The sequence below is a fragment of the Cavia porcellus genome, unplaced genomic scaffold, assembly GCF_034190915.1.
Source record: "Cavia porcellus strain 051 isolate PalLab524CR breed Dunkin Hartley unplaced genomic scaffold, mCavPor4.1 scaffold_15, whole genome shotgun sequence".
NCBI lineage: Eukaryota > Metazoa > Chordata > Mammalia > Rodentia > Caviidae > Cavia > Cavia porcellus.
In genome coordinates, this window is record NW_026947498.1 from 10680548 (window position 1) to 10705092 (window position 24545).

Below are 24545 nucleotides of genomic sequence, written 5' to 3' on the forward strand. Positions count from 1 at the left end.
TTGCTGGCTGCTCCGTGTGCCCTGCCTTATCTAGGAAAAGAATCAGCCTTTATTTTTAATTCTATTTCAAATGGGCTTATTTACAAACAGCATCTCAGTCCATTCCTACCTGGAGGTAAAACACTGACGCTGCATCACCTATATGCAGAGAAGGTATCTGTCCGCAGCAGTCTGACGTAGCTTCAGATTCACTGTGCTGCAGACTGCCCCTTGTTGTATCCTCCCCAGGTCAACAGGACACACACGTGCCCTCGGGACCCCTTATGAGGCCACTCGGGTGTTCCACCCTGGTTGCAAGAGCTCAGTTAGTCAGAATACACACAGTCAGGGCAGCCACCAAGTTAATTCAAGTCAGCAACAAGTTAAATTTAGACATGTGAAAGAGAACACAGGAAAAAGATAAGAAGTTCGGAAGAGGAGAGAGAGATAAGGACCCTTCCTTCCAGGCTTAAGGTTCTCACACAGAGTAGGCTAAGTTCACTGCCAGTTCCTCCCTCCCTTATGCACTTCTGGGAACATCAGAACTGCAAAATAATCGGTTTCCTGGAAGCCAGTTTCTCTGTAGGGAGCTTCCCTGCACTCTGCTTGTCTTCACCAGAGAGAGACAAAGAAGGGGATTTGGATTCCCACTTGGGATCCTTCCTGGAGGTGGCTGCTGCTTCTCTTATTTCCAGTTCACACTCTGCTGACTCCTCCACTGTCCTCCACTTCATCCTGCGATCTGTGAGACGAGAGCTCAGTGCCTACAGAATTCAAGGTTTTATGATGACCCTGTCACCTCCCATAGGTGCCCACATACAAACCACCGCAAGCTGTAAGGCCAGACAAACATCTCTGCTTTTAAATGATGGGAATCATGTGTCCTGTCGCAGCCACGGGGCTGTAGGGCAGTTACAGGCCCCATCCTTGATGTCTTGGCAGGGAGGGCCAAGCCATACTGGTCACATAGGACACACTGAGAATTACCGCAGCCATGTAGCACAACGGTAAGGCTCAGGCTGATGAGTAACTTACTCCCCAAATACAAAATGACCACCGGTGGATTTTCAAATTAAATTAGGCACAAAGTTAGATCAGAAAAAATGAGGTCCATGGGGTTGCCAGACCCCAGGCTGCTGCATGAGGCGACCCAGGACACCAGCACAGTGGCACATGTGACCCTAGAGTTACAAGTGACAGGCAAAGGACTGCAAGCTCCCGTGTGATCACAACACCATGGAAAAGCCACCAAGGACGTGGGACAGATGATTTGGAGGGAAGCTCAGCATGCACAGACCGAGGGGGGAAAGAGGAAGACGACAGGAGTCCTGCGGCAGGACGCTGACATGGCCCGACTGGCATGGAGGGGCTCAGCAGCCAGGCCCTGGGCTGGGTGTGCCACAGAGCCCAGCCTCTTGGGTGGCCTGTGTAGCGGTTTTACTTTTTATTTCCTACTCACTGGCCTGGTTAACAGAGTAATCAGGAGGATAAAGTTAGACAACCTGGGTTTAATATAAATAAATCTGCACCACCTTGAATCAGGTTTACACAGAAGTGTGACTCAGCCTCATGAAACAGCATGTTCTCTGCTTGCGTCCTTCACAGGATTGGACAGATGAGGGGATCATCCCTGAAGAACAGTCCACAGATCACCTGGCCGTGAGGATGGGAGGAACACGGAGGACTCAGGCTCACGGGTGACACTGCTGAGAGTCCCAGCTGTGTCCTGGTGGCAGGGTGTGGGGGTCCCATGTGATCAGCCGGATCGAAGGCCTGGTCTTCATCAGGTGCTCCTAGCTGCTGTCAGCAAACTTGGGGTTCATGACAGTGGTGGTGGCACTCTTGAACAGGGGGTTGTCCTGCAGGGCATGGACATGGCTTGTGAGCACAGAGAGGTTTCTGAGGAGTGGACCCTGCCCAGATTCCTGTCCCTGTGGCAACTCCCATACACCTGGCCCACACGTGGAAGTGAGCTGCCCTGGTTGGTATGCACACCCCTCCTGCATGGACGTCCCAGCCCTGGTCCACTTACATTGTTCCATTGGGACTTGCTCCGCTCCTTCTCGAAGCGCCTGTACTCCCGGAGGTCACTCAGGTGAGTCAGGGCCTTCCAGATGACCAGGAGAAGGACGCCAATGAGTACAATGCCCGCCACGGTGCCCCCCACAATGGCGCTGATGTTGGGGCCCGCCACACACTCTGCAAGGAAGCACACAGCCACCCATCAATGTCTCCTCCAGACCCATAGCCATGGCCCTGCTTCCTGTCCCTCAGAGGTCACACTGCCAGGCTCGGGATTCACCCACTGCTCTGGGTGATTGATGGAACTGAGCCCCAAAACCTGGCCCTGACTGACAAGATCAGGCCCTGCAGGTCCTAATGGCCTTAAAGACCACTCAGCTCAGCCTGTTCACAGGGTGAAGGTGAGGCCAGCTCTCCAAGCCACCCAGAGCCTGGACATGACGCCAGCCTTCCAACATGTGGCCACCCCACAGGACAGCCAGTTGCTGTGCCCAAGAACTGCAGATGCTGTGCTGGCACCTAGGTAGGGCTCAGGGGCTCAGAGATGGGGACCCTTGGGGTTGCTGCTGGAGCAGATTCATAGGGAAGTCGGCTGCCCAGGCAGGTGGAGCTGCTGGAGGAGAAGGGCAGGTTCCAGATGACACTATGACCTCTTTTCAACCTGGGCCATGTCACAGCCCTTGAAGGGGTGGGGGAAGGGACACTAATATTCCACCTGAGCCACTCTGCCTGGCCCCACACCAACACTTTGTGGTCTCCCGCCCTGCCTTGGCAGGGAGACCATCATCATGGGGAGAGGCCAGGTCCTCCTGCCTCCTTGGCTTGTGCCTGTGAGGGGCTTGGGAGCCGAACACGCTGGATGTCAGACTTGGGTTTCCTGCAGTCACCCTCTGTGTACTTCCAGTTCATACCTTGGATGTCTGAGACCTAACTGGGTGGGGAGCTGAGCGCCCCAGGGCTGCGGGTCTAAATCTCAGAAGTCTTTTGTATGTCTTTCTGCCAGAATGTAGTGTCCCAAGACCACTGGTTACTGGCAGCCAGTGTACAGACCAATGACGATAACACCTAGAAGCCCATTCTGTCTGCTGGGCCCTGCACACCAAGCCCTGCACTGTCCCCATCGGTGTCCTCCAATGACCACAGGGCAGGCTCTGTCCACACCATAGGTCCCATGCAGTCCTCCCTCCCATCTCACTCCTGGTCAACTAACAGCCATGAATAGGACAGTGTCCATCTCATACATGACAGGACCCTGTCCACCTGCCTACCAGGCGACTTGATTTTAAAAACACAATTGGGATGGGTCGGTCTTCTGGAAACAGTGAATGGGTTCCTGGGGAGTCAAGCAACAGATCAGCGCCTGCCTGACTCCTGCAGCCCCTGCCTGACCACACCCGATCCGAGGCTGCCATTGACCCCTTGGAGAGAACCAGGACTCCCGACTCAGGACCCTGTCCCAGGTTTCTGCATTCTGGTCAACTGTTTGCAGCCCCATGTGGTGAGACATTGGTGTAGCGTACCCCAAAGCCTCCCATTCCTTGAGATGTGAGCCCCGAGAAGATCAGATTGGAGGCTCCAAGTCACAGTCTTCCGAGGACTAGAAAGACCACAGCCGAATAGAGGGCCATATTAGGGAGTGGCAAGCATCTGGGTACCCAGTATACCCTGTAGTCTGCCTTAGGTGCCCTCCTGATGTGCTGGGCCTGCCCTACCACGAGGGAGACACAGCAGCCCTCTGCCGCTCCTCAGGTCCCTTGGGCCCCACTGTCATTTGCCACACCAGCCCGGGCCTTGGACCCTGCCCGACTCACCTCGGGTCTCCTCCACCTGGATCGCATATTTGTTCCTCCCATCCAGCTGCCGCAGGGTGTACTTCAGCCAGCAGCCCTGCGAGTCCCGCTCCCGGCAGGCCCTTCCTGTCATACCCGGGATCAGCGGCGTCAGATGTGTACATGCCTTGCTGCAGTTCTTCTCAAAAGGGCCTGAGCCGAACTTCAGGCACTCGGCACAGGAGCTGGGGGGACACAGGCCTGAGCGGGTTGTGTGATCCAGGTGTCCCGGCCCTCGAGGGTGTACGCCTGTCAGGGTGCACAGCTGACAGGGTACACGGGTCCCCTACACAGGTGTGGCCCAGTGCCCTGGGGCCCAGCACAGGGCTGAGGCTGAGGGGGCCCAGGCTACAGGGGCGGCACAGCAGGTGGACAGAGCTCAGGCTGGGGCTGCAAAGAGAGGACACTCAGCTGTGCCCACAGAGGAGGGGCTGGGGTACTGCAGCAAGCGAGACCTCAGAGCTGGTGGCACTGGTCTCCTTGGGGCCCAAGGTGGGCCTGGGGGCACTCACATGAACTTGGGGCAGGATGAGGGGCAGCCAGGACACTCCTCGCACAGGGGCGGCTGGTACCCGCCATCACACTCGCACTTGTTGCAGCGACACCGGCCACGGCCACTGCACTCCACGAGCCTCGAATTCAGGCAGCCCTCTGTGGACCTAATGCACTGGCATGCAGAGCCCTCGAAGCCAGGCTCGCAGAGACACCGACCACAGTCACAGCGCCCCCGAACTGGAAGACAGTGCCGCCACCACCACTCAGCTGCCTGCCAAGCTCAGGGCCCAGCACACCCCGAAGGGGCAGGGGACACGGCCCCCAGAGCCTGCGCTGCCCACCCCCACCTGCTCTGTTGCCCTCGCCTAGACCAGTCCCTCCTCCTACAGTGTGCCTGAGCACAGGATCAGAACCACAAACCTGCTGCCACACCCCAGGCCACCCTGGGCCTCCACATTCCACCTGGAATAGGGCCCTGTCCCGGGAGCCTGGTCACCTGTTCAGAGGCAGAAACCCAGCAGGCAGGGAGGAAGTCACCTGATGCTGCCACCACCAAGTGAGACTGGGGCCATGCGCTTGTCCGTCCATCTGCCCCAGCATCTCATTGCCTCTCTCCTGTGCAGTGGACAGGAAAGCCCCACCCGGAGGGCCCAGAGGGCAGGGCCTGGTCACTCACCTGGGCCGCCACACACCTGCCCATTGTAGCGGTCACAGTGCATGTTGTCACACTCGCAGTAGCGCCCATAGATGGACTTGGTGTCACTGGTGTGGCACACACACTGCCCACAGACACAGTCCCCCAACCCCGAGCAGAGCACAGAGCTATTGTCCTTGCGGCAGCTGCCCTCCAGCTCCTGGCTGCTGCGGCCCTGCGTCTGGCATTCACACCTCTTGCCGATGTAGCCGGCCTCACACCTGGGGAAGGCACATCAGGTCAGGTCTCCTGTAGGCCTGGGCTTGGGCTCTCAGGCTGCCCTTGACCGCAATACCGGCTCTTTCCCCAAAGGCCTCCTGATCACACTAGGACCCAGGGAAGTCCTCCCCACGAGGCATATGGTGTCCCTGTCCCTGTGGAGTATTGGTGGCCAGGGTCAGGTGGGGACTTGGCACTGTGTTGGCGCAAGAGGCGGGGACAGGGTTAGAGCATGCACAGAGCTGCTGGGTGCAAATACTGAGCAGTCGCCTGCCCAGTGGTGGTGGCCCTGGGGTGGGGTGGGCGTGTTCTGGGGGGCCCCTGTGCCCCTCACCTGCAGACCCCACACTCCATGGAGCCCTTGCCCCCGCACAGGCCCTGGTCCTGCTGCTGGTCCCGGCAGTGGCACTTGCACTGGGGCAGGACCTGCACTGTCACGGTGTCCGTGAAGCCCAGCGCCCGGATGTCAAAGGACTGCCCACGGATGCACTCTGTGGCCGTGACCTTCACCTGGAAGGTGACCTGTGGAAGCAAGGGCAGGGCTCAGGTGGGGGCTCTGGGTGACCCAGTCTCCTTTGCTCTGATGCTGTCTCTCCACAGTCATAGGGGACACAGGGAGGGTGGGTGCTGGCCTCTCAGGGCTGTGGTGGGGAGCAAGTCAGGGGACAGGTGAGGTGGGCTGCCCCAAGGATGCTGGCTTGGGCCACAGCATCATGGCACCCAGGCCCTTCTGTGGCTCAGGCTTGTGGATGCCAAGGACGTCTGTAGAATGCGTCTTATCACGCACCTAGCCAGGGGCTTCCAGAGCAACTTTGAACGGACACTGTGTGTACCTCCTGAGCAGGAGTCTAGGGTGTTAAGCTGCGTGATCCCTCAGGGAGTCCTGAGTCCCAGGAGGGAGCTGCAGTCCCACCCGGGACAAGGGTCAAATTCAGGCCAGAGAGCCATGGCCAGGAGTAGCAGGGAGCCAGGTCTGTCAGAGTCCAGGCACAGCCTCAGTAGCCTCAGCACCTCCACTTGCGCTCTAAGCCAGGGTGGGGAGGGGTGGGAAATGGAGTGCAATGGAGTGGATGCCCTGCAGGAAGGTCCCCCAGCAGAGTGGGGTGTTCCTTAAGAATTCACATGCCAGAGCTCAGAAGTCCAGGTCTGAAGGAACTGCAAATTCCAGCCTCCTGTCTGAAACATAGCACTCTGTGATCCCGTCCCTGAGAGAGGGGGAGGCAGGAAGCCTGCAAGTTTGAGCCACACCTGGGCAACCTAGCAAGAGCCTGTCTCCTGGTGAAAACCAAAAAAGGGCTGGGAGTGTAGCTCATGAGTAGAGCATTTACTTAGAATGCCCAAGGCCCTGAGTTCCAGCCCCAGTGCCTCCAACAGACAAAAACTGCACACAAAATTCAGAAACAGCCAGCCCAACCCGCCCTGCATGGCCCGAGACTGCCCGCAGGGGGCGCAGTCCAGCACTGGTTCCTTCCTTGGGTCCCTGCAGGGAGCTAGGAGCCCTGTGCCCACAGGAGGTTCATGACTTGTCCTCTGTCAAAGGCACCCTGGGACCCACGCTGAGAGGGCCCGAGTGTGCCCAGAGGAGGCTGAGGGAGCAGGGCCAAACTGCAAGTGGACCTGCTGCCTCCTCTCCTGCTGCTGTCCCCAAGCCACCCTCTGTCCCTCCCTGGGTTCCTGGAGCTCACAGAGGCCCCTCTGGGGCCAGCAAGCTGGGCAGGAGCCTGGGGCCTTTGGAGCCCTGCTCACCGGGACACCGATCTGCACGCCATCGCAGACCCCTGTGGGCTGGTCCTTGAGCCGGACTCCATTACTGCAGAAGGAGTCGTAGGTGACCTTCAGGGTGTCTGGCAGGGTGCTGTGGTCCAGCACGACTTTGGAGGAGAGTTTCTGCAGCAGAGAGGAAGCATGTGGGGCTGGGCGTCCTGCTGTCTGGCAGCAGTGGTGTGGATACCTCTGTCCCGCCCCTTCCCAGTTAGTGTCCATCAGGAGCCTGGAGCTGGGCGCAGTGTGCCAGGGACAAGTACAGGGCTGCCAGGGCCACAGGCCCACCCTCCAGAAAGGCAGCTTTGGGAGCTGCTGGAAGCTCCATGAGGACAGTCCCATGCCCTCGATGGTGTATCCTCGGCCGCTGGGTGGACCGCGTAAGAGATGAGAGATAGAGACAGGCAGGAAGAGACAGAGACAGAGGAAAGAGAGTGCAGGACAGAGAGAAAGCAGAGTGAGAGAGACAGAGGAGGCTGAGCTGGGGAGTGACATCTGGTGCGTGAGCCACCAAGAGTGTCACCTGTGTGGTTTGTACAGAAACAGAGAGGGACAGGCACAGGAGGGCCTGTGTGGGCTTAAAGGACACTGGAGAAGGAGCCTGATCCCTTCTCACTGCAGCGTATGGTATAAGGCCCTTTCACCAGAGAGTGGATTTCAGGGGTGGTCAGAACCTACTGGTGCCAGGCCCTGAGCAGTGTCTGTGGCACCCTGAGTCCACCAGGACCACAGGGTCCCCGGGGAGCCACATGCCCCCGGGCTGAGGGATGAGGGCGGTGGTGGAGGCTCCCTATAGGGCTTATGTGGGACTGATACACAAGAGACCTTAGCTGAGGAGCATCTTGGAAGGGCCAAGTCCACCTCAGGGACTTCTGAGGCCCCACTCAGCCCCAGGTGCCCCTGTCCCCTCTGCCCCCAGCTCCCCTCCTCTGCTACTCCATGCGGCCCAGCCAGGGACTCACATTGTAGGCCTTCTTGATGAGGTCCACCACGTTCCTGGAGTCCTCAGACAGCTCCCCCACAGCCGACTTGGGGATGATCTCCGCGAGTTTCTGTGGGTGGCAGGACGGATGTTCCATCAGCACTGGTGCTACTGGGCTCCAGGGCACAGAGCCAACCTGGACGGTGTCCAAGGTCCTTACTTCTCTGAGCCCAAGGGGGCACTGGGTGCTGCCAGGGGATCCCAGACTGTAAATGCTCTACCCTGCTGTTCCAAGCTGCTGACCTTGGTGAGCACCTGGGCACACACCAGGCAGAGTGGGCCAACATCAGCTGGGGGTGAGGGACCAGCAACTGGGGGCTCAATAAATCACCAGGAAGGGCTGGGTCCTGAGTGCACCCCTTGGGGGCTGCATGATTTCCTCTTTTCTCCTTCATATCCAGGGCCTTCTCTCTGGTAAACTGCCTGGGCTGGGCTCACACTTGCAATCATCCTGTCTTGGGCGCCAGTGCTGGGATCTCAGGCCTGTACCACGGGGCCTGGCAAGTGGTTTAAATTGAGTAGCGACTGCCACAGGACACAGACAACCCACACCATCAGGACAGTCCTGCATCCAGCAGTATTGTGGTGTGGGCCGGCGGGAGCCTCTGGCTACAGCCTGGCCAGGCCCCTCGGCACTCCCACACAGGGGCTGCTCATAGCTGAGCTGTGTTCCCCTCAGACTCATGGCCAACTACTGGGGTCTGCAACGGCCCTGCATGGAGGGACTGTAACTGTCCACTCCAGATGAGGACACAGGGTGCTCTGTCCTGGCTGGCAGGCTGCCTTTCTGCCTGGGGTTCCTGATGTTGGCCCTTGTGAGCCTTTCCGCTGGCCTGGCAGTGGGGTGGAGGGTTGCAGGGAGGCCTGTCTATCTGATCCTGTGTCTCCCATTCCTTCTGCCCCTCTTTGGAGCTTGGGACCCTGGGCGACGGGCACACAGGCCTGGCTGGTGGCCCTCGGTGTGTGCTGGCCCTGATGTGCACCTGCAATGTGAACCTGACACCCAGTGCCCTGGGCTCAGCGCCGTGCTTCCTACAGCAGCAGACCCGCGGGGTACCACATGGCTTTCTTTCCCCAGGATGCAGATTCATCCTCCCAGTCCTGAACCATGGAGGGCTGCACGGAGCACAGCAGAGGGAAGGATTGGCCTGGGCTTTGCTTTGCTGTCTTTTTATGAAGGTGGTGTCCATGGCAGGGATTCGCAGGATGGGAAGCTGCAGCCAGGGGAGGGCAGAGCCCGTCCAGATTAGGCTCCCTGTCCTTTGGGGTGGTGTTGCCCTCTCACAGAGCAGAAAGATGAAGATTCCTGCTGAGACAGCCTCGGGCTATGCGGTTGTGACAGAGCCAGTAGCCAGGCTCTCTGTTTGGGGACCTTGTGGACTCTGAAGACTTTGTGCAGAGCACTGGACTTCCTAGAGGACACCTGAGACTACCAGGCTCCTCTGGCTTGGCTTTGGCTGCAGGATGCCAGGCCACGCAGCCCAAGGGGAGCAGCGCACTCCCCTAGGCTGGGCTGCGCTGAAGGCTTGGCCTTGCTGGCCCCTCCTGGGCCTTCCTGCTGGCAGGGTCCTTGTTGTTTATCCGGGGCTTGGCTTGCCCAGGGTTCCAATGGCATCATCTGGGAGGCTTAGGACCATGAAGATCAGCTCAGCTCTGGAGGGACTTGGGCCACACTCAGCCATGCAGATAGCTGGCCATGTCCACAGGCTGGGTCCTAATAAAATTCTGAGCTCTGAGCTCCAGGTGACAATGCTCCATCCTGTTGTCACTGTCCCTTCAGGAGAATTACATGCTGTTCATAGTTCCATGGTGAGGGGACACGGAGAAACCCACATGGGCCTTCTCCTACACCCTGTTGCCTTTCACCTTTGCTGGCCTCAATCCCTATCCTGCGAGGGACAAACCGTAGCTGACTCTGGAGGGGTCCCGTGTTCAGCAAGTCACCAAGCTTCGGAGTGGACTCAGGTGCTCAGAGGGCCCCTGAGCACCTTGCACACATCTGTCCAGCCCTAGGGACATTACCCTGGCATGTGGTTGTGCTCTCTAGCCAGGCCCTTACCACTTCTAGCAGCAGACACCTAGGCTGCAGGGGCCCCTCTGACCTCAGAAACATGGTCTGGCCTGCAGCCACTCCTCCCTATGACAGTGCTGAATCCAATCCCTGCTACCCTTGCAGAAAGGGGACAAAGGGCCTGCTTTGGACTGTGATTCCCAAATACACTGCATGCCCTCCCCAGGTGAGAGCAGCTAGGCTGTGTCACTGGGGGCCCATACTTCCCGAAAGGCTTGTCCCTGACCACAGATGGAAGAATGGCAGTCGGCAGGCGCAGCCAAGGAGGGTGGCTGTGCGCAGGCCTGGTGCGTTCTGTGCTTTTCTTTGCAAAACACACCTGGCTCTGTGCTGGAAGCAATGGAAAACTTTGCTAAGTATCACACTCTGAGAAAATGTCACGTTCAAGTGTATGTGGGTAAAAAAATGCGAGAGCTTCCCCACCTAAGCAAAAACTCAGATCTGCAGGTTTCAGAGACTTGCAGTGTTGCAGCCAAAAATGAGAAATTCCACCCACAGCAAGATGCACACTGCTGTCTGGGACCTGCGGGGGCAGGAAATCCCTTGTCACATTCACAGGACGACATCCTGTTGCTTAATGGAGGTGCTGGACTCCTCACTCCTGTGTTCCCGCCTGAAAACCCTGTGCAGCCGGCTGCCCACACAGCGGTGTACAGAAGCAGAAGTCAGATGTGTGGTGGCTGGAGTTCGTCACCCTTCCTATGAAGGGGCCAGCACCACCCCCAGGTCTCAGGACCCAGCTCCACTGACCTCATAGGTTTTCACCATCCTCTTGGTCACTGCAAAGATGGGCTGGATGTTGCTCTCAGTCAGTTTGTGCACCAGCTGGCCCACAGACGGGTAGTCCTGCAGGGAGGGGACGTCAGCTTAGCCAGCCCCAAGGACAAGCCTTCCCCGAAACCTGCTGGACTCGAGCACCCAGGGCCAGGGTGGGCTTAGGCCACTGCCACCTGGCAGGCCCAGCTGGGCTTAGGCCAATTTTGCAATGCTTGACAGAGTCACAGGGAAGCCAAGCACGCTGAAATACAGTTCCTTCATGAGATCCTGCCTCGAAAAATAAAATGTGGGGATGTAGTGTAGCTCAGTATACAAGCCCTGTGTTCAATCCCTAGTATTGAAAAGAAACAAAGAAAAAGGATGCGATGTGTAAGCAACATGATAGTGTATGTAAGTGCTCCCAAGTTTTGAAGCTGTCTGGAGCATGGGCAGCATTTTGAGGAGGTCCTCACTGTGGGGAACAGGGAGCTACAGTGGCCCTGTTGGGGCAGAGCTGCCGGCAGCACCCTCCTGTGGTGGAGGCCCCTCATGTGACTGGAGGACCCTCAGTCTGGTGCAGAGGCTCCTGGGTGGATGCTGTCCCTCCTTCCTGTCCCCATTTGGGATTCCCAGAGTCTGTAGACTCCCAGTGGGGATCCCCAAGCTTCCCATCCCTAAATCCTTTGTAGCACCTTGGGGATACTGTCCAGAGATGGGACCCCTGCGATGACTGCTTGCTGGGGCAGAGGGGCACTCTCTGGCCAGAGCACAGAGTGCATGAGGTGCTGCCTGCCAGTCACGTCCTCCTGGGCAGGAGCTTCATTCCAGGGCCTTGCTGCCCAGGGCCTGGTGCTCCCGCTCCTCAGGGCAGCCTGCAGGGGTCGCGCTGGTTGCTAACGGCCTAGAGAGTTTCCTCCCAGTCTCCCCGCTCTCCCTCCCACAGGACAGCCTGGCCACGGGGCAGGGCACTCACGAATTCATTGCTCCTCTTGTACATGTTGTCCTCCAGGTGGCAGTGCCCGTCGTTTGGGGTCAGGATGGCGCCTAGCTTCCCATCACCCGCAAAGTGGAAGCCATCATCCGTGGCGAACACAAGCAGCCGTGTGACATTCCGCCAGCCGATCTCCTCCTGGGGAGAAGGTGGCAGGGGTTGCCTGCCTCGGTTTCCCAGCCAGGCTCCCAGAGCTGGCAGGCAGCCTGGGGGACACCGTTGCCCTCCATACTCGAGGGTATTCAGAGCAGTGGGGAACTGAAAGTGAGTAGGACCAACCAGCACCCCGGAGGAGCCCCCCACACTCTGGGGGACAGGCTGGAAATGCATGGCTGAGTTTAGAAGAGGTCATTTTCCTTGGGAACATCTCCCAGGAAAATAATCACAGGAAATCATGGGTAGAAATGTCCATTGTGGTGGGAAACTTTGCGAGTGCAGAAGGAACCTGAGGATCCCAGTGGGAGCCACAGCAGCCCGGAGAGGCCCGGGAGCAACGCACGCTTGATCACCAGGACCGCAACCTGACACACAAGCAGCATGGCTCTGTGGTACACACACACCCAGGGCTGGGGGAAGCTGCAGAGCAGGGGCTGAGTGGCGGGAGTGTGTATGGCCATGTTAGAATACCAGGCCCAGGGCGTGCGTGGGGCAGGGACCCGGACGGGGCAGCCGTTGCCCTCCCGGCCTGGAAGGAGGGACACATACATTAGGAAGGGCAGAACCAGGCAGCCCGCTGTGCGCAGGACTGGTGCCTGTCTGGGCTGCTGGGAGCAGGTAGCAGTGAAACCCGTGGTAATTTGAGGACCCTGCGGCTGCTCTCCCACCTGAGAAGCTGGGGGGACCAGGTGGGGGTTGCTCTTCACGGTCCAGGCTGGCAGGGACTGGCCAGGCAGGGTGAGTGCCAGAGATGCCTGTAGCCAGTGTACCTGGTGCCAGTATGCGGGAGCCCCAGTCAGGAAAGTGGGGTTGGGCAGGGCAGCACGCTCACCGGGCACGCGGCCACCTGCATCATGGCATCCAGCCCGCCTTCGGGGGCGTCCAGGTTCCCGGAGATGAGCTGCTTCCCAACCTCGGTGCGGAACTGGTTGGAGTTGTCAGTGAGCCTGAGCACGTGTCGGAAGGAGAAGGGCGGCTGGCATTCCTTCTCCTTGTTGGGGCAGGGGTTCCGTAGCTTCTCGGGGTGCGTGTTTACAAAGGGCAGCACTGTCTTGTCCACAAAGGATCCAAAGCCTGGGGTGGGGGGAAGTGGCATGGGGTTGGGCCTGGGCAGCCAGCCCAGGGGGAGGGCCTGGCCTCAGTTTTCCTATCTTGTAGCCAGGTGAGGGAGAAGGCAACACCGGCCTGTGGGCTGAACTAGAGCATGAGGTGTGCAAGCACACATGTGGCCACAAGTGTGGGTGCGATGTGCTCATGTGCACTCCTGCACCTGCGTGCATGACCATGTGTGAGTACGTGTGTGTAGGTGTGCACTCATGTGCCTGCGGTCACAGGCAGGTCTAGTGTGTGATCATGTTCCTGTGTGAGCACGTGGCTGCAATCACAACTCCATGTGCTCATGCAGGAACACACACGTGACTAGATGTGCGCATGTGCACATGATCAGTGAGTGTGAACGTGGGTGTGTGCGGCAAGTATGAGGGCATGTGTGCAGGTGTCCAAGTGTGCATCCTTCTGGTCCTGCACACAGAGAGGCTGGCAGAGCCCTCTGGGAAGTGTGTGCTGGAGTGAGGCTCCCCATCCGTCATGCTGTTGTGTCTGGGGCCCTTGGTGACCACGTTGGCGCTGCCTTGGCCCTGGAGGGGCCTAGATGCCCCGGGCTTGCTGCCCATGTGGCCCTCTGTGTCCTGTTCCTAGAGACCTGTGTGTGGGTGCAGGTGCAGCTGGACAGGGCCCTACCTATGCGGCCGGACTCCGTGATCTCGTTGAGTGCCCGCAGCAGCTCACCACCCAGGTTCTTGACGTTGTTGAGGTCATCCAGCATAGAGTAGGAGAGGTCCATGAGGTAGTACAGGTCGACCGGGTATCCCTTGGCCCGCCGGAAGGTCACGTTGAATGTACCTGCCTGGCCTGCAGCGGAACAGCAGTAGGTAGGAGGCACCTCATGGGGCTCTGGCCCCTTTTCCCAGCCGCCAAATTCCAGCTGTCTCGCCCCTCATGGTGGCTTGGCTGGGAGTCACACACAGGACTCTGAATCCACGTAAAGACCAATGCATCCAAGTACAAAAACGTCCATTCACCGGGTCGAACATCTACATCCACCCAACCCCTCACACTGGGACCCTCAGGCATCTGCCACTGCAGAGCCCAGTAGGTCACAAGGGCCCTGTCCAATTGGTAGAGCCTGTATAACTGAGCCCTAAGCACACTTGTCTTCCCAGCACTCTGAGAGGCTGAGGCAGGAGGATTGAAAGTTCAAGCCCAAACAAGGCAACTGGATGACTTATCCAGATCCTATCTCAAAATAAAAAGAGGACAGTGATGTAGCTCAGTGCAAAGGTTCAACTTCCAGTACCTAAAAAAAAAAACAAAAACTGTTTTCCAAATGGTTTTCCATGCTTTCTTAAAAGACACAGAACCCGAGGCTCAGTGAGACCAAACACCAAGCTGTGGACAGTGGTCCCAGGGCAGGCTGGGGAGAGCTTTCTGCAGCCTGGAGCTCACACAGCCTCAATGTAGCCCCTGCACACATGACCTGGAGCAGGGCTGAGCTCCAGCCTGATGTAGAGGACACTTGCTCCTCCAGTACACACCAAGCCTACCTGGTCTCAGGTACAGCTTGACCTTTTGTGGGAACAGCTGCTGCTGGCCCCCTCCTTGGGCCTTCTGGGGTTCAGCAAAGCTCTTGGGGTCCATGATGTCATCACGTGCACAGCCCTTGCTCACCAGCTGCCCCCAGGTGTCGCAGCGGGCGGAGTCAGGCTCCCCTGGCCCTGTGAAGTTCTGGGGGTAAAGAGTCAGGTTCAGCAGGAGTCGGCAGGGACACAGGCCTCCTGCTGCTGGCACCTGGGGACTCAGACTCTGCAGAGAGGACCCCTTGATGAAAACCCTTGCAGTAACTGTCAGGGCTATGGTTCTGTATGCTGGCTGCAAGGTAGCCTCAGCTGGGGCTCCTGGTGCCACAGTCCTCAGGAGCAGGGCACTTCCCACCCTTCGTGGAGCTGCCAAGCCCTGTACAGCTCTCTTTAGGCCTTCCTCTGCCTTGGGGCTGTCCTTGTGTCCCCAGATAATATTGGGGCCTTGGGCCATCCTGCCCGAAGACACTGCCCTCCTGTGACCTCCTAGCACTGGAGAGGTGGGCAGGACACTCAGGCAGGAGGAACCCAGAGTTCTTGACACTTCTGTGCCGCCCTTACCGGCTTCTGGCACCAGGCACAGCCAGGTCCCAACTGGATGCAGTCCTGGCAGGTACTGGCCTTGTACTTGGTGCATTCCTGAGAGTGAGCTAAGGACAGAGTAGTGGGTAAGACAAAGGGATGGGGGTGGTGAGCACAGGAGGAGGAGCAGGAAATCCAGGGACAGGGAGGAGGCCAGGCTTGGGGTGCCAAAGCCAGCACCAGCAACTGCTCCAGCCCCTTGGGAACTCGCATGCAGAGGGCACAGGGGTGGCACATATGGTGAGGACACCTCCCACACTCACCGGACGAGAGGCAGAGCAGCCCCAGGAGGGCAAGCAGCAGGCACTGGTCCAGCATGTCCTGGGGAGACAGGGCAGTAGCCTGGATCCCATCCTGGGTAGGGCTCCTGTCCTTCCCACTATGAGGCACGGGTGCCTGGCACAGCTGGCACCCTGAGTCCCCACGCCAGGTCCCACTGTGGACTGGGGGTTGGGGTGAGAGACTACACATACACATGCACCACAAGGTCACACATACACATACCTGCAAACACACCACAAGCACACACACACACACGTACACTCCCACACAAATACACAATGGGTGTGCATATACATGAACACACACACCAAGAGCACACACACATACATATCACAAGGCCACAAACACACACACCTGCAAACACACTGTAGGCACACACATATCAAAGCACACATACTCACACATGCACACTCATATGCACTCATGTGCAAACACACCATGAGCACATGCTCACACAAGCACACACACTGTGCACAAACACCACATGGCGCCCCCATGTGCACACATATGCAAAATTGGGCCCCCATCTTGCTGAGCCCTAAGTCCTCAGTGAACAACCCCAGTGCGAGCTGAGACCCAGCTGGCCCAGGACCCCCATCTGTGCTTGCCTTGGCCTCTCTCCCTGCCCTGCGACCCTCTGGCCTCTGGGCTCTCCTGCCCTCTCCAGGAAGTGCAGGCCGTGGACCTTCCAGAGTCTTCACCCCGGGCAGGGTGGAAGGGCAGTGTGGCACTCACTGGCTCAGGCCAATCTACCCACAGCTGGGCACCCTGACCATGTCCTCCAGATCTGTGCCACCCTTTCCTGAGAGACCAGCAGCACAGGAGCAGCAGCTGATCCACGGCCATCCAGGGTCCCACTGCCCCTAGGGGGAGTAACTGAGGCCCAGCAGGGGCTGGACCATAGCCCACCACCCTCCTCTGGAAGTGTCTAGGACACTGTGGGCTATGGCCCCTGACCCAACTTCCCAGAGGTGGGATCTCTGTGGTGACCAGGAGCTGTCAGTGAGCAGGTAGAGAGGCCAAGGAGGCAGGAAGTGCCAGCCAAACAGAGCAGCGCCTTCTGCAGCAGTGCCAGCTCCTCCCCCTGACCTCAGGGCCTGGGGCCAAGGGCACAGATGGAGTCCCCAGACCACTGCCCAGGGCCCGTGGCTCATTGCTGATGACCATGTCTATGCTGCACTGTAGCCAGTGCCCAGCCTGGAGAGAGTCACTCTCAGGGCTCCAAGGATTAGGGCTCCTGCCTTTTAGAGATGCCAGGCCCCCTCCTCAGTGGACTACAATTAGCACCCTAGATGTCTACATGACCCTGTTCCTTCCCTTTCCATGGAAAGCAGAACTCACACTCTGGTCCAGCTTCCTGGGTGTAGCAGAGGTCAAGGAAGCAGTTTGGGTTCACGTGGGTTCCCACTTCTCCCAGTCCTCAAGGTGTGGGACTCAAGCTGAAGCAGCTGTGGCCAGCCCCACCTCTGTCTCTGCACCCCAAAGTTCCTTGCTGTGCTTTCCGGGGACCCCAAGTGCGCCCATGCCACTGCCACTGCCCTGGGCCTTGGCATGGGTCCCAGGACCCATGGACTGAAGCATGAGGTCTAGCTGCCCCTTCCCGAGGCCATGGCCACTCTGGGTAGAGAGGGGAGCAGCCCCCAAGGATGCTCACGCCATTCAGCCACGGCTCTAGACGGGGACCTCTGGGCACAGCCTGCAATTCCCTGCTACCAAAGCACCCGTGAGGGCTAGGGACGTACATAGCTCAGTTCAGTAGTGTAAGCGCCTGCCTGGCAAGCATAGCTTATGAGTTCAATCCCTGGAACCAAAAAAAAAGAGCCAAAGCACTTGTGACAACTGTGTGGAAGCACTGGGTCTGTGAATGGGGAAACTGAGTCTCAACTGGCAGCAGGAGGGAGAGCCGGATGGCTCGTCATACTCGTACACCTCAGTGCAGGGAGCAGGGCTTGGTTACAGCAAGGCTGACCACAGACCACAGGGTCCAGTCTTGGCCACAGGAAGCCAACTGGGGGTCAGGCCATACCTCGGCCGCTTGTGCTCTGCTAGGAGTGCCAGGCTCCAGAAGGTGAGGAGGAGCAGGGCCGTGCCCGTGTTGGGGAGAGAGCGGGGAGCAAGGTGCCCTGGCCACCTGCCTCAGCCTCCCTGTGTGACTGGAACCGACTGTGGAGCAGTTGTCGGAGGACAGGCTCGGGTGACGGTGCCTGCACAATGCCCAGTGCCTGGCACACACAGGCCTCCACACGATAGACAGTGGTGGACCCGCACAAGCAGGCATCTGGCCACCCCAGAGTCTCTACTACCGAGAGGAGGAAGGGGAGGGTAGACAAGAGGTTCAGGGTCCTCTGGCCACATAGTAGCCTGGCCGGGCCTCACAGTGCTCCGCCCTGATGGTGGCCACCCTGATGGGCCACTGTGCTTCCCAAGTATGGGTGCCCATTGCCTCCAGCCTCCAGACTTCAACCCCAGGCCATAAACCAGGACTCTAGGCACAAAGCCAGACAGAGCAGAGGCTGCTTGCGAAGCCAGAGCCCCTGTTAGAGCCGCTTTGACTATGGCTTCCGCTAGGGAAGTGCCATGACTCCCTAGATGACCAAGGTCCTCATCCTCTCCTCGGCACACAGCAGAGGAACTGGGAGACCCAGCTCTCAGGCCAGAGTGTGGTCTCCATACCTGGTTCTTCTCACCATGCAGGAGAATCCTGGCCTTTACCTCTCTGGGACCTCCACAGCCATGAGTTTCTGTCATTCTCCCCCAAATGCCACTGGGTGGACGTGGTGGGTGCCATATGGCCACCAATGTGCAGGCCGCCACTGCAGGGCTGACCCTCTGTACTCGGTCCAGACCTTCTAGAGCAGCACCCAGAGGCCAGCCCTGCCAGGCCCCCTCGGATGCCAGGAGCTTCAATGAGTCGGGTGGTGGGGACAGCAGGTGGGGTACCCACAGAACCCTCGGCCTAGAGAGGCTACCTCCTCTCACCACACAGCTCCCCTTCCCGTTGGGCACCTGGGTCTGCGTGGCCACCACCTAGCCAGGACTGGGGCCAGGAATGGAACCCGTCAGCCTGACCCCCTCTGCCAAGGACTATGGACAGCCCTCTTCAACCCTGGCCTCCATTTCCTCCACTGTGACAGAGTGCAGTGAGGCGAATCTATCACCAGGTGTGGTCACAGGGCCCTGATATTTGCTTGCCACAGGTCTGGAGAGCTTCAGAAGGGTCCAATGTAATTTTAGACCTGATTAGCATTTGAATCTGCCCACTGAGAAAAGCAGACTGTTCTCCAGCTGTGGTGGCCTCGTCCCATCATTGCAGGTCCCTGGCCACTTCTGTGTAAGACAGCCCGGCACCAGAGAGGGAGGCTTCCTGCTCTGTGGTTATGGGTTACAAAGGCAGCCAGGTCCTCCACGCGTCCCCTTCCCCTTGGCAGCACACAGAGAGGCTGACCCTGACCTCTGGAGTCCTGCAGGTGTCTGCTTGGACCTGCACAGCATGGGACAGAGGCGTGCAGGGCCCTGCCTGCAGCCTCCTGGCCTTGTCATCTGGTACCTGGACACCGGCACTTCAGTGGAAGTGGCTGAAGGAGCCTGGCTGGCATAGCAAGCAGAGGATGGAGTGGACATGAGTGCTGCCCACGGTCTCTGGCCAGGCCGCCAGCTGGAGAAGGTCAGCCTGCTGGATGCAGAGGGCTGCAGAAGACCCTGACCCTCTCTGGCCCCTCACAGAGAGGCCTGGTGCCAGCCCTGCTGAGTGACACACTCCCTCAAGGCTGCCTCATGAGAGGGCATTGTGGAGAGCCACACGGGATCCCCAGTATGCAGAGGTAGTGTCTGCTTCATCTGCTCGCAGGGACAAACAGGCGCACAGATCAGAGGTGGCACTGCCCCGGGGCTGCCCTCTACAGGGCCAGCCGTCCGCAAGGCACACGGCTGCAGGCAGGACCACGGCTCCCTCACACAGCACCAGGGCTGCCCTGCCAAGTGTGGGCACCAGCTGGTCACCTGCAGAATACACTGGGGCCTGAGTGGACAGTGCTGACCCAGGAGGGGCTCAGGTGTCCTTTGAACCACAGAGATAGCCAGAGTTTGTACAGTTTGCTAACCTACCCTTCCCACTTCCCAGATGAGGAAACCAAGTCCCAGCCCTTCTTGACCACAAGCTGACTCCCCTTCCATGGCAGGCAGCCTCTGGCAGTCCTGCAGAGGATCCTTCATTCAGCTTCCAACCCAGGAAACTCCTGAGACGGCTGCAATCCACCCCTGCACACCTACTGCGTTGATACCAACCAAGCTTCAGTTTTGGAGGTTGGGGAGAGGAAGCTGGCACCTCCCATCCCCGCCCTCCTGGGACACCTGCCCTTGTCCCAGGCACCTCTGCCAACTGCTCCCCTGCTCGGCTGGAACCTGACTGCGGAAGACCCTGGCCTCTGCCTTCCCAGGCCCTGCAGCCAGGTAGCCACAGGTGGCCCTGGACAAATCGGCCCAGTGCTCGAGTCATGGGCTCTGCAGGGACGGCAGCAGGGCCCCAGGAAGCTCACTTCCTAAGGAGGAGGCCAAGCACATGGGGCTGGCTGGGTCCTTTCTGAAATTCCAGTCTTTAAATTGCCTCTTGGCCGCTGGCCAGGTGGTCACCGGCATCCTCCTGCTCTGCTTCCTGTCCATTCCTGAATCTCCGCAGCCTCTCTGTACAAGGGCCTGGGTGCTGGGCACATCGTGTCTCCTCGGGCCAGAGCTCACCCAGCCCCTGCTCTCCTGACTGCTGTCACCCCCATCGCAGCTGCTCTCTGTCCCCACAGCATGCTGGGCACCTCGATGACGGGTCTTGTGGTCTTGTGTGTCCTCCACCCACTTGTCCCCATCCCGGGGGGGGCGGGTGGTCTGGCTGGGACAGTCCCCTAGGGCTGGGGTCTTGGAGTGCAGCTCCCAGGGGAGCAGGAAAGCCCACCCTGAGGTGACCTTCAGAGATACAAAGGACACAGGACTCTCACTCACCACTTGGTCCCTGTAGGCCTCAGGGGCGTCGGGCTGGGCAGGCACTGGCTTTGCCTGCTCCTTGCCAGAGAAGCTCTGCGGTCGGTCTTGGGGAGCAGTGGGGCCCGGCGGGGAGGCTGGGTTTCCTGTTCTCAGCTCCTGGGAGGAAGTAGCGACACTGGTGACATCGGCAGGCTCCCCTACACAGGCCCCCACCCCGCACTGTGCTCCACACTTTGCCTGCTGCAGATTTCAGGGAAGAAGCCACCACGAGAGGCAGAGAGGCAGGGGCAGCTGTGGAGACAGCATCTCAGTGCCTGGAGGGGTGGGGGCCCTGGGGACAGTGGGCAGGGGCTGGGCCCGTGGCTTCAGAGTCCTGGAGAGTGGCCTGGAGTGCCCAGGAGCCCTGGGCGGAGGGAGTCCCTGATTGAGGATGGCAAAGGCCATGCAGGCCTCCACAAGCCCTGAGCAGCTGCTCGGGCAGCACTTAACAAGGGACAGAGAAAGACCAGGGCCACAGGAATTCCAGAGGGAGGACAGCAGGGATGCAGCAGAGGGGGCCCAGGTGCCAAGAGAAGGGAGAAGAGACCCGCGCAGCAGAGCTGAGGGCAAGGTTCACCGGGACCAGCTACGCTGGGATGAGGTCAGCAAGGTGGACGGAGAAGAAAGCGGGATTGACAACCCCTGTGGGCCTGGATGCCTCCCCCAGCCCTGGCAAGAGCAGCACTGCTGAAGCAGGTGATCCAGGGATGGCAAGGCCACGGGAGGAGCTGGCCAGCAAGACGGAGCCCACCATCTGTCTGTTGATTGAAAAAACGGTGTTAAAAAGCCTGAAGGAGCGGGTAGTCACGAGTTCGATCCCCGGTACCGATAAAAAGGAAAAAGACCAAAAAAAAAAAAAAAAAAAAAAAAATGTGTCCCCCTGAGGAAAGGAAAATAGGATAGAAAGACAAGGGGAAAAGAACAAAGGAGAAATGCAAATAGAAACACAAGACGACACTGGGAAAGATTTCAAATCTCCCAGAAATCCCCACACCTGAGGCAGCTTTCTAGGACTCTTCAAGTCAGCCAACTACTGCACTGTTTTGTTTTCATTTTTTTTGTTTGTTTGTTTTCATTTTTTGAGGCAGAGCCTCACTATGTAGCCCAGGTTGGTCTTGAACTCACAACAATCCTGCCTTAGTCTCCTGAGTGCTGGGATACAGGCATGTGTGTTACTATTGTGCACTCTTACAAATAAACCAACCAAGCAAGTTCCAATGAAACGTTCTCTGTCAAATGCAGTGCTCCAGGGGCTGGGGATTTAGCTCAGCGGCATAAGCACCTGCCTTGCAAGTAGGTAGTCGTGAGTTCGATCCCGTAACGATAAAAAAGAAAAAGACAAAAAAAAAAAAAAAATGCAGTGTTCCTTTGAGAGAGTTCTAGAAGAAAGAACAGATGAGGTCACCAGATACACCCACGGGTGAGCCAAGGGGCCAAATGGTGACAGCCCAGGACACGCCAGGCATCTGGCCCAGCTGTGATGGAGCAGGCCTGACGACAGCGTGGCTAAAGCAGGAACAGTGACCGTCACTGCCAACCCAGCTCAGATCAGCCACCAGGTCACAGAGACAGGACGCAGTGGGACACAGCTGGCAAGGTCCCCAGGAGTGGGGACTGCAGAGTGCAGAGAAGGGGGAGGGTGTGAGGGAGCCACAGAGGGGAGCTGCAAATCGCAGGGGTCTGGGGCACACGGCCAGTCACAGTGCACGACTGTGGTGACACAGTGACAACAGTACACCCATTTCTCGGGTGTGGAAATGTTTCACAGCTGTGACAAACAGCCCTTGTGCCCCCAGGTTGCCGCTGGCACCATACGGCAGTGGGGGCGGGCGGATAAGAAAGGCTCCCCGGAAGGGGCCGCTTAGAGCTGGCGCTGGGGACTCAGGCCCATTACGCCACCCTCCCTACTTCTATATATGTGGGAAATTTTTGGTTGCAAAAATGTGTAAAAATACTTTCAGAGGAAGTGTAAATTGTTCAGGCGGGTGGAGCTTTGGTTTTGCAAGATGAAGGAGATCTGTAGGGCACCAGGGTGACATTCTCAGCAATGGTGACAGTCCTTACTGCCCTTGAGCTGAACAGTTAAGTGCAAAAATGGCAAATGTTATGTTGTTCATAGTTTATCAAAATTGAAAAGAAAAAAAGTATAAAGGACAAGCTGGGTGTGGTGGCACTTCCTGAAATCCCTCCACTTGGAAGGCTGAGGCAGAAAGATCACTGCAAATTAGACTGGACTCCACGGCAAGACCCTCTCTCAAAAAAAACCAGGCATGGTAACACACACCTGTAATTTCAGTACTTGGGAGGCTGAGGCAGGAGGATTGCTGTGAGTCCAAGGCCAGCCTGGGCTACAAAGTGAGTTCAAGGCTGGCCTGAAATTCACAGTGAGATCCTGTCTCAAAAAAAAAAAAAGAAAGAAAAAGAAAAAGAAACAAAGCAACAACAACAACAAAAAAAGCAAGCTGTAAGTTGCACAGGAAAAAATCTGAGTGAAAACGTGCAAACGAGCTGATTCCACAGTTCCTAAAAGAAAACGGTAGCCAGCAAGTACGTAAGAAAAGGGGCAGTACCGCTGCGGACCAGGAGGACCAAATCAGAGCCCAGAGCGCGCCTGCGGTACAGACCGCAGGACAGTGGAGCCGCACACAGAGCCCGGGAGCCGGAAGCCAGGAAGGGCCTCCCCTACCCCAGCCCGCCCTCTCCTCACCTCTCCCCTCCCCCACCTCCTCTGCAGAGCCGTCTTGCGGCTGTATCTGGTGTCTGCAGCGGGTAAAAGGTAAAAGTCGAGGCCTGCGGGCTCCGGAAGAGACCTGCACAGGGGCGCGGCCAGCGCGGGGGGGGGGGGGGGGTGGTAAACCCGACCTAGAGATGGAGGCCGCAGGGCCGCGTTGCAGGCCCCTGAGTCAGAGAGGTGGCACCCACGGAGAAGGCTGAGGGCTTCTGTCTTCCACTGGAAGATTCTGTTTGTTAAAGGGAAGAAGAGAGGCCGGGCTTTTGTCCCCAACAGAGCATTTGACAGCAAACACAAACTCGTGTTCAAGCAAATGGGGAAGAAGAAAAAGCTCTAGGGCTGGGGTTTAGCTCAGCAGCACCAGTGCCTGCCTGGCAATCACGAGGTCGTGAGTTTGGTCCTCCTATCAAAAACAAGAATAAAAAGTCATAGATAAAATGTTAAGATGTGATTTTTAAAAAAGGTGGTGACTAAGTGTTACTTAGTGACAATTTCACACTTTCTGTGGTCTCTAAATATTTTATTTTTTTAAAAAAGCACAGTGGTGCAACCCTATGATCCCTGTACTCTGGGAAGCTGAGACAGGAGCATCTCGAGTTGGAACCCAGCCTGGGTTCCAACTGGTGATTTAGTAAACTGGGTATGCAGCTCAGTGTGAAGACCTTGAGTTCAGTCCTCAATACCAGAAGAAAGAAAGGCCGGAAAGGAGAGGACGGTGCTAGGGTAGGATGAGGGCCAGTGAGCGGAGGAGACCCCTGACATTAGGTCACCAGCGGACTGCGTGTCCGATTCACACTGTGCCCTCAAGGTGCTGACCCAGGACGCCCTTAACCCCCACCCCGGGGCACAAGCGAGCCCCAGCCCATCCAGCTGAGAACGATATTGCAGGGGGGTGGGGCGGGGTGGGGCCCCGCCCCCTCCTGGGGCAGTGGGGCGGGGCGCCCTGGAGCTGGGAGGCCTGTCCGACTTCCTCCTCTCTACTCCCAGGGCAGGCATCTGTCCCCAAGCTGCCCTCCAGGAGGGGCGGAGGTTCCTGTGAGGGTCTCCAGGCGTCAAGGCAGACTAGCTACCGGAGGGTGTGTGGGCCCCAGGACTAGGGCCAAGGCCGCGGTGGGAGTGGAGAGGGACCTGGGGTAGTGAGGTTTCCAGACACACTGGAGCTGCAAAGGCCCGGAGCCCCGCCCACGGGCAGGGCGGGGCCACGATCACATGGCCCAGGGTGCACCAGACCACCCTTCCCATTCTGTCTCCCGCACCCAGAAATAAACAGATAAATATTCCGCGACTTAAAGCAGGAGAGGGAAAAAGGAAAAACGGAGGAGCCAAGCCAGGCGTGGCAGCGCACACCT

The 24545-nt window shown here is 58.3% G+C and overlaps 1 protein-coding gene across 2 annotated transcripts; it reads right to left on the minus strand.

The window, feature by feature from the left end:
* Positions 1–1467: 1467 nt before the first annotated feature.
* LOC100727919 (integrin beta-2) lies at positions 1468–20595 on the minus strand. Of its 2 annotated transcripts, none has more exons than XR_010039335.1 (16): positions 20445–20595; positions 15437–15494; positions 15153–15241; positions 14559–14739; positions 13696–13866; positions 12788–13029; positions 11782–11937; positions 10803–10898; positions 7962–8051; positions 6985–7125; positions 5573–5760; positions 5002–5240; positions 4343–4562; positions 3813–4015; positions 2012–2086; positions 1468–1838 (listed from the first exon to the last, which is right to left on the minus strand). XR_010039335.1 is itself a non-coding variant. In XM_003463979.5 (16 exons), exons 2-16 carry the CDS (start codon positions 15489–15491, stop codon positions 1773–1775), a joined length of 2304 nt encoding a protein of 767 aa, XP_003464027.2. In that variant the 5' UTR covers positions 15492–15494; positions 20445–20594; the 3' UTR covers positions 1468–1772. The 2 variants fall into 2 exon arrangements, 1 of the variants encoding a protein (XP_003464027.2); XM_003463979.5 differs by having other exon boundaries at positions 2012–2178; positions 20445–20594.
* Positions 20596–24545: the final 3950 nt, after the last annotated feature.

Coding starts and splice junctions, on each gene's coding strand:
- LOC100727919 (XM_003463979.5), bottom strand. CDS start 15,491: ATGCTGGACCAGTGCCTGCTGCTTGCCCTCCTGGGGCTGCTCTGCCTC. Junction 14,740..15,152: donor GTGCCTGGTGCCAGAAGCCG/GTAAGGGCGGCA, acceptor CTTTACCCCCAG/AACTTCACAGGGCCAGGGGA. Junction 13,867..14,558: donor CAAGCTGTACCTGAGACCAG/GTAGGCTTGGTG, acceptor GTTCCGCTGCAG/GCCAGGCAGGTACATTCAAC.